The sequence below is a fragment of the Danio aesculapii genome, chromosome 13, assembly GCF_903798145.1.
Source record: "Danio aesculapii chromosome 13, fDanAes4.1, whole genome shotgun sequence".
Taxonomy (NCBI): Eukaryota; Metazoa; Chordata; class Actinopteri; order Cypriniformes; family Danionidae; genus Danio; species Danio aesculapii.
Genome location: NC_079447.1, coordinates 46,863,310 through 46,876,373, shown reverse-complemented (window position 1 = coordinate 46,876,373; position 13,064 = coordinate 46,863,310). Strand labels below are relative to the sequence as shown.

Below are 13,064 nucleotides of genomic sequence, written 5' to 3'. Positions count from 1 at the left end.
ATAAAATAACTCCTGCATATCCTGTAAATAATAGTTTAAACAGTGCATTTCTAGCATCTTCTGTAAACAAATATTTTAATGTGAATAATACTTTCATTGTCATAGAAAATATGTAGTCTTAAGGCATCTCTGCCGCAGCTTCCAATCATCGTCAATGTAGTGCAAATGTGCGACATGTAGTTATATTTTGCGAGTATATGCAATATAGTTCAATATACATGTAAATGTGCAAAAAAGTTTTTAAACTTAAAAAAAAAAATCACTGCAACCGTAAAACATCAAATATGATAACGAAGGAACGAACAGAGGCATAAACATATGTTGACATAAGAACTAACCCTATTGCTTTTTGCATGTCGAGCATGTAGGGTTGAGTTCCTGTTTATCAGTTTATTCCCTTATAGTAATGATGCCTGATTATATGGATGGATTACTGAAATATTTCAGAATTATAGTTCTGATTTATAGCCTTGCTTCATATTAGTTCATCACGAAATGAAAATGGTTTTATCAGTCACTCACCTTGTCCAAAAAAAAAGATGTAGGATCCTTTTTATAAGAAAAGTATTAATGAAAGCGCTTCTGTCCCTGCATCGTCACATTTTTGTAAAACTAACCTTCTAAAAGCTCATGAAGAAATGAAGAACATCACATGTGGTAAACAGAAGCTGAAGTGCTTGTTTAAAGTTTGTCCTTGCATTTGTCACTTTTAAGGATCTACAAAAACCAGTGCTGCATTTTTTTTCATGTATTTCAAACAGTTGGATTTGTGCTTTCCTGTACCATATTTGATGTCCTTTATCTATTCAGTTCTTAATTTAGCACAAATCTGTTCAACTTTTTAAAACGACACTTAAATTAAACCTCTTGATTTGTTTGGATTATTTTACAATCTGAAAACTGAGTGACTTGAGCACACATTTCAGATGTATTTATGTAAACAAAACGAAGACCCCCCTTTCTCTCCCCCACCTCACCACACGACAACCCCAAAACATTATCAATTCTGAGTGTGCCTCACACAGGTGAGTGTTGAATAAAAAAATACATGCTGGCCAGTACTATGTAATAAGTAGCTGAAATAAGCTATAAACATATACACGGGGCATGTCAAAACATTTCAGGGGCCCCAAAATCATCTCAGACCCCTGAGGGTTAACAGTTCCTCCTTAACACTTCCTACATATGCTCAGGGTTTGAAATGAACCCTTTTGCTTGCTAGCACTGGTGATTCTAACTTTAAAAATGTGGTCGCACCAGCCAAAATTTTGTCATTACTAAAAGTTTTATATTAACAGATTTATTGCATTTGAAATCATCCTGAGGATTAAATGAAGGATTAAATAGAACATCCTGCGCTTAAAATGTGTAGATTCAGTGGCTAACAGTTAAAACTCTGTCACACAGACTTTACAGTGAATGGTTTTAGAAGTCTTCTCCACTCTTCGAAAAGTGTATCATTAATCAGCTGTGTCATTATTTGTAACTTTAGGTGGTTTTTAAAACAAAATCTGTCAGTGTGCTTTTCATTTTCTCATCTTCAGCACTTTACATTTTTGGGGCTGTAGCTTCTTGTCATCTGAAGGCCGATAGCATTGACTGAATAATTGATGGCTAATACTAACCAATCCATTCGCGTTCAGTTCTAGAGCAGTGCGCCAATCAGAAGAGTTCGAAGGTGGGGCAAGCATTGCGGGATTTGTTTACTGTAGAAAGTTGACGTTACTACAGTTTTAAACTATTGGCGTTGGCTTTTAGGTGCAAAGATGCAGTCTGTGTGAATGTCTCCTAAATACGCGCATGCGGTGAACATTTTGCAGTGAAAAAAATTTTATGCACTCGCACAAATGCTCCCAAATATATTTTGAGATTGCATACAGTAGGTAAAATTTCGGGCGCATATGCGACCTAAACAGTCGCTATTTCGAGCCCTGATACTGCCTCTTCTTGTTGAATCACCGAATGCCTCCTCAATTGTAAGTCACATTGGACGAAACTTGCTAAATGACTAAATATAAATTTAGTTCAAGGATAATGAAAGATCTCATTGGATTGAAGTAGAACACCAAATGTGAGATATCAGTGTATGTAATTGCTCAAACAGGAAGTTTATGCAACATATATTTTGTAATAATTGGCCTTTGGAACATTTGGGTTGTTCATAGAATCTGAAATGTTGATACTTTACATTCACAGCTACCATGGTGGGTGAGCGCCGCAATGGAAACCTGCTGGTTCAGCTGGGCCCGAAGCTGCAGGCTTACCCAGAGGAGCTTATCCGCCAGCGGAGGACTCACGACGGCCAGACGGAGTATCTGATCCGATGGAGTCTTCTGACCGTGGAGGACAGCAGCAGTTCAGGCTGCAGCAATGAGGCGAGCGGTGGTAGCGGCAGCAGTTCGGGAGTCGGTGGCTCTAGCGGCTCCACCTCCGGAGAGAGCAAGACTGAGAGCATCCTCATGTGGATGTCCACCGAAGACGTCTATGCCAACTGCCCCACTCTCCTAGGCAAGCGCAAGGCGGACTCCCAGAGGCCTCTGCTGGAGGAAGAGGAGCGTCCCAGTGGCCAGTTCCCTGCAGATGTCACCTTTGATGAGGGAGAATTGTCAGACATGAAAGATGACGTGAAGAACCTCGTGCGGCGTGCCCGGAAGCAAATGGCCAAGAACAGCGACTTCGGCATAAGCATCACGCACACCATCCACGTGCTGAGCGCCTATGCCAGTATCGGCTCACTAGTAGGAGTCTTCAAGGAGACTGGAGCTCTCGACCTGCTCATGGAACTGCTCTGCAACAAGGAGCGACAAACCAGGCGCAGCGCTGGCAAGATGTTGCGAGCCTTGGCTTCTCATGATGCTGGTAAGTCTTTATTACACTGTCTATTGACTGTCATCCTTTGGATATTCCCCGGTACTGAATTTGAGTGGTTGTTTCCAGTGGTTTTAAGCAAAACTCTTCTCACTTCCTAGGGAGTTTCCTTTGAGTGAAATGAAACACTAAAGTAACTTTCCTTGAAAAATATAGTTGTTATATATATATATATATATATATATATATATATATATATATATATATAGCAACTATATTTTTCAAGGAAAGTTACTTTAGTGTTTCACTAACACTAGGTAGCTAATGTATTTTACTTTTCTCTTATACTTAATGCTCTCTTTTTTTATACTGTGCTGAGCTTTATTTGTGTTTTTTATTTTTTCTAAGGTGCTAAGATTGTAAATGATCTGACCTATGTAATACATCCTGTTTTTGAACCATTGAATGTCAAAGGGTTTGTAAAATTTGATTTTAAGAATGCTTAACAGGGTTTAACGCAAAGTACTTTTTCTACCCGAACCACTGGTGATCGGATCAGTGGTTTAGATTTTTACTTGACCTGCCAAAATTTTCACTTGTCCCACCAAAAAAGAAGTTAAAAGCTATTTCTTAGCCACATACTTTAATGTGTCAAAAGCCAAACATAATTGTATACATACACTTTTTATTCAGCATAACTTTTCTTTAAATACAACTGACAATTTAAAAACTTCTAATTGTGATGCAATTGATTTTGGGTTGGGCAATGTCGACCAATTTGGCATTGCACAATGTCTAATGTGAAACATCACGATGGCATCGTCATCGCAGGTGGTGCTGATTTAATTATTTATGAATAATCAATAGTTCATAACGAATTAATTATTTGTAGCCTACCATTTCAACTACCTGACCCGAATAGTTTTGTTTTATCCATAACCAAATCATAAATAAATAAAGATAAGTTACACACCAATTACAACCTGTTAAACACTTTTTCCTCGGGACTCTGGCATGAATAGGCAGAGTGATCTGTGTCGTTATAATGGCGTCCACAAACTTGGTTGGTAAAAAAGGTGCACAACAAACAGCAACCAACCAACAGTATCTGAGGTTTTCACTAAAAGTACTAAGTACAAGCGTGAAAGCGAAAGATTAATTCAGTGTAGTGACACTGTGACGCATTACCTGATAGATTTAAAAGACAAGATTAATTAATTATCACGTTTAACAACTATAGTAAGGTAAGGTCCAGCGTTATGTGGCTATTACACAACCATAATACACTGTGGTATAGCCTGGTTCGTTGGATTGTTTCAATCAATCCGCCACCACCTCACTCAGGCGATCTCCGACCGCCGACCGATTGATTTGGCATGGATCCAAGCGCAATTGCGGGATTCGCATATGCCAAACGAACATCGCTAACTGGGCAAACGAGACAAGTTCCAAAACAAATGTCTATGTGTGAAAGCACCCTAAGATTGTATTTGCAGACAAATGAAACTTTAGTGACAAGGCAGCACTACCCCGATCAGGCCAGTAACTGTCCTGTCTACTGTCCATGGGCCATCGGGCAGTCCTTATAGTCGAGGCTGCTTAATAAACATGAAATGTTTTTCTGATTAAAGAATATAACAAACGTGACATGCATAAGGCCGCCTCCTTCTTAATTTAATAGCATTTATACATGATATTTTTACATATTATTTATGATGCTTTCAAAATGTTATATATTAGGGCTGCCTGATATTGGAAAAATCTGACGTTGCTTTGTTACAATATGAAAATAATCCCACCAAATGATTTGAATAGCTCTATTTGGAAAGATTTAAATAAATAGATCGACTGAGGTGATCAAGTCTTTCTCTATGCAGTGCATCTGTCTAAAACATAATAAATTACAATCATATAAATATACGACAGATCAAAAATAAAAGTTAAATAAACAGTGCTTTTTGGTTTTCTGTGGAATCTAACAGCATTCAAATAAAAAAATGCAACAATCAATTGTAAAATACCTTGGTCATTGTATGAAAATTTTTATACAATAATATAATATTTAATAATATCTTTATATTTGAATATTTGCGTATGTAAATTTATTTCTCTTGTAACATGTATTGATGCAGAGCTACTAATAGAAGTGTCCTTAATCTCTGATTCTGAACCAGGAGAACAAACCGATGTGTTTTTGTTTTTGATACATGGTTGTTTTCACATTCAAGTGCATACGGATTGTAGCAAAATGAAGTGTATTGTTGCCTGTTAACTAAAGACTCACTCCATTGGCTTCCGACCACAGTGTAAGTTTAATGAAGCTGTTTTCCCGCCAGTGAGCTGTTTAGAATTGGGGAATGTGAGTCATCAGTGAAGGCCAGAGACTGTCACAGCACTCTCAGCACTCGGTGTTGACGGTGTCTGTAGATCGAGCTGATTCTTTAAGAAGACCAAATTATGCTTTGTAATGTTTTCCGTCTTATTTTAAAGAGTATCAGAGCTGTGCCAATGAAAATTATTCGAGAAATTGATTTTAACATTTTCAAAATGTATCGCTATTCACTTTTGAATCGATTCTGGGCTTAGTTTTAACAACGGATGGTGCTCTAGGCTAGTTTTTAACAGCAGATGGCGATCTAGGCTAGTTTTTTAACTGCAGATGGTGTTTTAGGCTAGTTTTTTAACTGCAGATGGTGTTTTAGGCAAGTTTTTAACGGCAGATGGCAATCCTGGCCAGTTTTTACCGGCAGATGGCGATCTAGGCAATTTTTTTTAACCGCAGATGGCGCTCTAGACTAGTTTTTAATGGTAGATGGTGCTCTGGGCTAGTTTTTAATGGTATATGGTGCTCTAGGCTAGTTTTTAACGGCAGATAGTGCTCTATGCAAGTTTTTCACAGCAGATGGCGCTCTAGACTAACAGCAGTTGGTGCTCTAGGTTAACAGCAGATGATGCTCTAAGCTAGTTTTTAACAGCAGATGGTGCTTTAGGCTTTTTTTTTAACATCAGATGACGCTTTAGGCTAGTTCTAGTTTTCAACAGCAGAAGGTGCTTTAGGCTAGTTTTTAACAGTCGGTGACAATCTTGGCTAGTTTTTAACGGCAAATGGTCCTCTAGGCTAGTTTTTACCTGCAGTGGGTGCTCTAGACTAAATTTTAACGGCAGATGACGCTCTATGCAAGTTTTTAACAGCAGATGGTGCTCTAGGCTAACAGCAGATGGTGCTCTAGGCTAGTTTTAAACAGCAGTGGGGCTTTAGACTACATTTTAACAGCAGATATCGCTCCAAGCCATTTTTTAACACCAGATGCCGCTTTAGACTAGTTTTTAACAGCAGACGGCATTCTAGGCTAGTTTGTAACAGCAGATGGCTCTTTAGCCTATTTTTTTAACACCAGATGGCGTTCAAGGCTAGTTTTAAAGACAGATGATGCTCTAGGCTAGCTTTTAATTGTACACTAAAATGCTTATGAGGAAGAGTACTTCAGAAAATCAGAGATCAGTATCGAATCGGCCAATAAAAAAATTGTAATAGGCCATGAAAAATCATTATCTGTGCATTACTAGCATTTTCTTGTGTGACTAAGTTCTGCTCATTGTGATGATGTCCCACCAAAATTAAAAAAGGAGAGGCTTTAGTAAAGTTGTTGCCACATTGTGGAGATGTTTTGTCTTCTTTAAAGATTTATAAAATGAGAACTTACTAGACTCATAATTGCAAAGTTCTCAAATGTTGCTTTTAGCAGGATTATTGGAGGTGTTCCTTGTCAAATAGGGAAATGTGGTAATAGACCCTCTAGGAAGGGGGACTTCCAGCTCCTTCTCTCATTCTTTTGACTCATTCATACTTCACAGGATGTGCTTATTCATCTCTAGTTCCTCTGATTCGGGTGAGGCATTTGTGTCAGTCACTAAGAGACTACAGGAATTTGGGCTCATGCAAGCCTGGATGACTTATTCAAGCATTATATTAGCAGTATGTAGGGAAATATAAGAATATATTTTTTTGTAAAACAGAAATATTTGAAGTACTGAGATAATGTAATATAAAAAAGCGAATTGAGTCGCTCTGAGATGCTCAAATATTTACTATGAGAAAAGTAATGACTTGAATTATTGCCAGAAAGTGACCGCATTACATTGTTTCCTCTGCTTTATGGTATTGTTGTCAAAAATATCAATACTGAAATATTTGAAACCAAGATATCACTTTTCTGCAGCATTGATGCCTTCGACTGCATGTCCACATTTCCTTCCTTTTCAGGCCATTTGAAGTAGTTTGTTTTAGGGCTGCACAATATTGGAAAAATCTGATATTTAGATGTTTTATTTTTCTGCGATAAATATTGCGATATGAATAGAGTTTCAGAAGATGGTTTGAATGGCTCCATTTGATAGATCTATTTGTTTCTGAGGACTCGACAGTAATCGTGTACAGAAATTAAATGATCACAAAACAAAATGCTTTTCTTACGTTGTTTTGTCTTGTTTCTAGTCCAAATATCAAAAAATGAAATTCTTAGATCATATAAAAATATTAGTGGTTGGCCGTTATCGGTGTTAACGTGCTGCGTTAACGAGAGACTCTTATTGTGCGATTAAAAAAATATCACCGTTGATCTATTCACAAAGTTGGACTGGGAGCTGGGTCTATTCTACGCAAGCTATGATGACTTTTAGCGCGGATGTATACCTGACCGGTGAGCCGTCTGACAAAAAAGTGCCCTTCTGAATCAAATCAGCAGGATGCCCTTCTGGATCTTTCACTTACTTCGAAGACACTACTGACTACGTTTACATGGACATCTGTAATCAAGTTATTTGCCTTAATAGACAATAATGTAATGTAATATGTCTTGTACATGTGGCTGAATTAACAATAAAGCTGACTTTGACTTGATAAGGTGTTTACCAGAAGTGCTTTCATATGACATGTTGATGACATGAAGAGTACATACAATTTTTCTGTATGAAATTTATGATACTATAATACTATTGTGCAGTTTTTATTATCAAGGTATTATTTTTATTACAAAATTTCTAATCTTGTAAACATTCTAGAATGATTCATTTCAGCATACAAGGTAAAACTACTACTCGGTCCTCGTTGAAAAAAAACGGTCTCTTTGCACTTTCTATGTTATGATTTGTTTTCCTCTTTGCCATTGGTTTAAGGTAGTAGTCCCAACATAAAATCCTGCTCTGTGGTTAAACTAGAATTTGGCATGACAGACCAGTCCTTAAGCAAACATAGCAATGTTTAGATAGTACACTTTCAGTTTCCTGAAACTTTATAATGTTTTTTAGGAGGTGGTTGTTAAAGATCAAAATAACTGTCAGTAGTGTCATTTCTTATGTTCATATGCACAAATGTTTAAACTACCATGATGACTATGGTGTTCTGGACTGTGCTGAAGCTTTGCAAACTTAAGCAGAATGTTTTGGTCTTGGTCTAGATGGTTTGGCAAAAAGTGGTTACTGAGAAGAACAGTGAGGAATTGGCATGGTTGTTGGTCATTTCATTTTACAGTCGATGAGCTCTAAATGCTGTTGATCATATGATGACTAATAGGATTTTTTTTTCAGTTGGTATTGTCAAGCCTTTTGAAAAAAAGGTTAACATTTAGTATTGGTCAAGGTTAATTATTCTGCACAAAAGTTTAGAATTATCTATTGTGATTTTTTTTAGTATGATTTTTATTTGTTTACCCATAAGCTGAGCCATGTCTAAATCAAATGTTAAAGCTGTTTAGTTTTTTGCCAAGATTTGAATGTATCCATTATTTAAAAAGCTATTGATGTTTATTTTTTCTATGTTCCTTGTTGTAAATTTTTAAAGTGAGTTTTTTTGTGTGTTTATCTGCATCTGTGTCAGTTTTTTAAGGATTACAAGTGTTAAATTATGCATATAATTGTGTATAAAACTCCATTGTGTTTTACAGATGAACATATGGCAAATGCATAATTATAATGTATAATATTATTGTGCTTTTTAGTACACTGCCTGTCTAAAAAAAGCATTATCTTTTAGCTTTGATTGCATCATTTCGACATGCTTCTGAAATGTTGTAACATTTACTCCCTTACATAGTTGCATTAATTTTTTTGCCATGGTTTTGTATTGATCATCACATATTCTCAAGAGGGTTAAGATCAGGACTCTGTGGTGGCCAGTCCATGTGTAAAAGTGACTTTTGCTTCCTAAACCACTCCTACCATTTTAAGCCCAATGAATCCTAGCATTGGCATTGTTTAATATACCTTAGCCTTCAGGGAAGAAAAAAAAATTATTGATGGAATAACCTGCTGACCTCATATTTTGGGCACATAAAGTTGCTCAACCTGATCAACTTCAGCTTCCTCAGATCACAGCACTAGCCCCACAGGCTTCATCCACTTCTCTTCTTACCCTGATGTGCCTATCACTCCAGAACAGAGCCATTCTGGACTCATCCGACCACATGACCTTCTTCCATTGAGTTCAAATATCCAATCTGTATGCAACTTGGCAAACTGAAGACTCCCCCTCCCCCCACTTAGCCTCACTGTTAAGTGTTTTTTCTTAAGGCTACACAGGCTGTTTAGTCTGTTAAAAATATTAATTTGTGGATGTCCTTACTTCCGGGTGCAGCTGTGGCTGGTGTATTCTGGGAAATTTTCTTACCCCTTGGAGCAAGGCTAAGGCAGTTTAGTCCTAGTCTCTTGATTGCCACATTTCTTCCACAAAGATGATGGTTCCCCACTATCTTTTCAGTTTTTAATAATGTGTTGGACGGTTCTTAACCCAATTCTAGTAGTTTCAGTCATCTCCTTAATAGGGTTGCATGGTTTACCGGTTCTATGGTAGTATCGTGATACTATGGCTCCAAAATACTGGTGGTGCCACTGTAGTATTGTCATTAACGGTCAATCTACAATACGTAATGTTGCATGTGGAAAAGTCAATAAAAGGCTCACACGTTTGTGCAACAATAGACCATTTTAATTTTATAGTCTGTGGAGCCCTTTAAGGTTTTCTGACGTTTCAAACACACACCTGAATCGGTTCATTTCTACAACAACCGCGACAATCTCCTAAAAAGAACGACTCACAAACTGAAATTTTGAATTACTTTTGGATTGTTACCTGATAAGGGCGCAGTAGGTAGTGCTGTCGCCTACCAGCAAGAAGGTCGCTGGTTTGAGCCTCGGCTCTGTTGGCGTTTCTGTGTAGAGTTTGCATGTTCTCCCTGTGTTCGCGTGGGTTTCTTCCGGGTGCTCCGGTTTCCCCCACAGGCCAAAGACATGCAGTGCAGGTGAATTGGGTAGGCTAAATTGTCCGTAGTGTATGAGTGTGAATGAGTGTGTGTGGATGTTTTCATGGGATGGGTTGCGGCTGGAAGGGCATCCGCTGCGTAAAAACAAGCTGGAAAAGTTATCGGTTCATTCCGCTGTGGAGACCCTGGATTAATAAAGGGATTAAGCCAAAAAGAAAATGAATGAATGAATGTTACCTGATAAGACTGAAAAAAAAAAATAGATGAAAAACCCAAAATAGCAACAGGAAACATTCAAACAATTTTTGACCACTTCATATAGCCTAATTCTGTTGGAAAAATGCTCTTTTTGTAACAAATTTTGTTTGGTATAATTTGTTAAAATATTTTAATGTATTTTTTTGATGGTCAGTTTTCTACAAAGTAAACAAAAAGAACTAGAATGCTTTTACCTATTATAGCGTTTTCTTTATAATTTGAGTTATGAATATTAGTATCGCAATACTATTTGGTATTGTGGTACTTCAGCTGGTATAGTATCGTAACATGAACTAATGGTATCACGACTACCCTACTACTCTGAGGTTTTCTTTGCTTGATGCATGCCAATAATTTGACCTTTCTGAAACTGATCATTACTTTTCTTCCAACATGGCTGTCTACAAAAAGAGAAGTTACTTTTTACATCAGTTAAGGTATAAAAACTTGCCACCATCTGAAATACAATCATACATTCAGCAATTATCCAATGGAAGCCTATTATCTATTTGCTTAGTTTAATCCAGGTGTTTTTTTTTTTGTGTAGACAGGCAGTGTATCTTGATATTATTTTTGTGATGTTACTACAAATTGTATTATATTATAATTATAAATGAATACAGTTTAAAGAAATCAACCCGTAAAAATGTCAGTGTTAAGGATTCTGTTTCTCTTTCAGGGAGTCGTGCCTATGTGCTCCTGTCGCTCAGCCAGCAGGATGGCATCGAGCAGCACATGGACTTTGATAACCGCTACACCCTGCTGGAGCTCTTTGCAGAGACCACCTCCTCCGAGGAGCACGGCATCTCCTTTGAGGGCATTCATCTTCCCCAGGTACTCGTCTTCCCTTCCGCTCTAGTCTGAATCACTCTCCAAAGATTAATGAGGTTCCTTGCTGACTGCAGTCTGCATGGGGAAATGTCTCACAGCTGCTGCGTGACACCCAAAATAATACTCCTTCCACAAGTACACATGACGCGGCACACAAATGATTGCTATAGAGTTCATGTTACTAAGCCAGCAGCATGATACTTTAATACAGTGGTCACCAACCTTTTTAGCCCAAGATCGCTAATCTCAGTCTTGCTGAAGAGCTGATCAAAAAAAATCTGACAGAATTAAAGCTACATTTTTATATTTGCATTTTCAACTTGAGTCCTTTATTTTTGGATTTTGGAACTATGGAAAAAGCACTAGAGTGATGCTACTTAAATGAGTAGTGAATGATACTACTTGAAGAATGGATTTGGGTGGTAATGCACTGTGACATTAGCGGTAATCAGATCATGTATAGTTTCACTATCTACATTTCCATCCACCTGTTTTTATGTTTACGTTTTTGATATGCTTATAAAAAAAAGGTTGATTGGAAACGCCAAGATGCGCATACAATTTAGAAAATGCGCATAAAAAACATATGCGCATAACTGAGCAGGGTACATACGGTCATGGAAAACCTGGAAAAGTCATGGGATTTTGACATGGCATTTTCCAAGCCTGGAAAAGTTTTGGAAAAACAGAAAAACGCACAAGTTTTATAAAAGTCATGGAAAACCGATATCTGTAAACTTAAATATAGGTTATTTACTTCTTTTCTGTCCTTGGCCAATCACATACTCTCACATTATTAGTGCGGTGTTAGCATTATCTAAATCAATTTTACATAGATATAAATTGAAACTAAATAGATTGTTGTGTGTTTTACGATATGCTGTAATAAATTTGAACATGCATTGTTTTTGTTTTACCACGTATATGAAGGCATTGCATGAAACATTAGGTCATGAAAATTTACTCGAAAGTCATTGAATTTAAGTAGTTAAAATGTGTATGATCCCTGAGAAACCATATCAGAGCCGCACTATTCTCAAAGTGACAGCGCGCAATATTCCTGCTGCCGCCTGTTTTTATTATTAATCAAACAACAAATGTAGAAAATCCCTCACTGCTCTTGACTGAGGGAATTTTGTAGCTGAAGTTTTTTTTTCTTACAGTGAAAATGCTTAAAGCATTTCATATTTTTATTCTATTGTGTTTATTTCCCTTTCCTTATTTACAGGGAGGAAAATAACTGCATATACAGTTAAAGTCAGAAGTATTAGCCCTCATGAATTATTAGCGACCTTTTCCCCCCAATTTCTATTTAATGCAAAGATTTATTTTCAACCCATTTTTCAACGCAACCGATTTAATAACTCATTTCTAATAGCTGATTTCTTTTATCTTTGCTATGATGTAAAGTACATTATATATTACTAGATATTTTTCAAGATACTAGTATTCAGCTTAAAGTGACATTCAAAGGCTTAATTAGGGTAATTAGGCAAGTCATTGTATAACAGTAGATTGTTCAGCAGACAATCAAAATATATATTGCTTAAAGTGGCTAATAATATTGACCTTAAAATAGGTCTCAAAACATTAAATGCTGATTTTATTCTAGCCGAAATAAAACAAATAAGACTTTCTCCAGAAGAAAAAATATTAAATGAAATACTGTGGAAAAATTCCTCTGTGAAACATCATTTGGGAAATATTTATATATAAAAAAATTCACAGGAGGGCAAGTAATTTTGACTTACACTGATAATCGTTTTGAATATTCGTGATTACAATTATGACCAAAATAATCATGATTATGATTCTTCCCATAATCGTGTGTATCTGATATGAATAAAACTCATCTGCAAATTATATTTGAATAGATTTGTTAGACTTCAATAGACTTTCTTGTGTGTTTTA

At 36.8% G+C, this 13,064-nt stretch overlaps 1 protein-coding gene across 3 annotated transcripts in view; it reads left to right on the top strand.

Moving 5' to 3' along the window:
* Nucleotides 1–13,064, top strand: part of LOC130239699 (cullin-9) — a 78,135-nt gene that overhangs the window by 3,602 nt on the left and 61,469 nt on the right. For all 3 annotated transcript variants that reach the window (XM_056471000.1, XM_056471001.1, XM_056470999.1), the window contains exons 2-3: nucleotides 2,197–2,859; nucleotides 11,002–11,156. In XM_056471000.1, coding sequence (XP_056326975.1) covers nucleotides 2,202–2,859; nucleotides 11,002–11,156 — 813 coding nt within the window. In that variant the 5' untranslated portion in view covers nucleotides 2,197–2,201. The remainder of the gene's footprint in view (nucleotides 1–2,196; nucleotides 2,860–11,001; nucleotides 11,157–13,064) is intronic.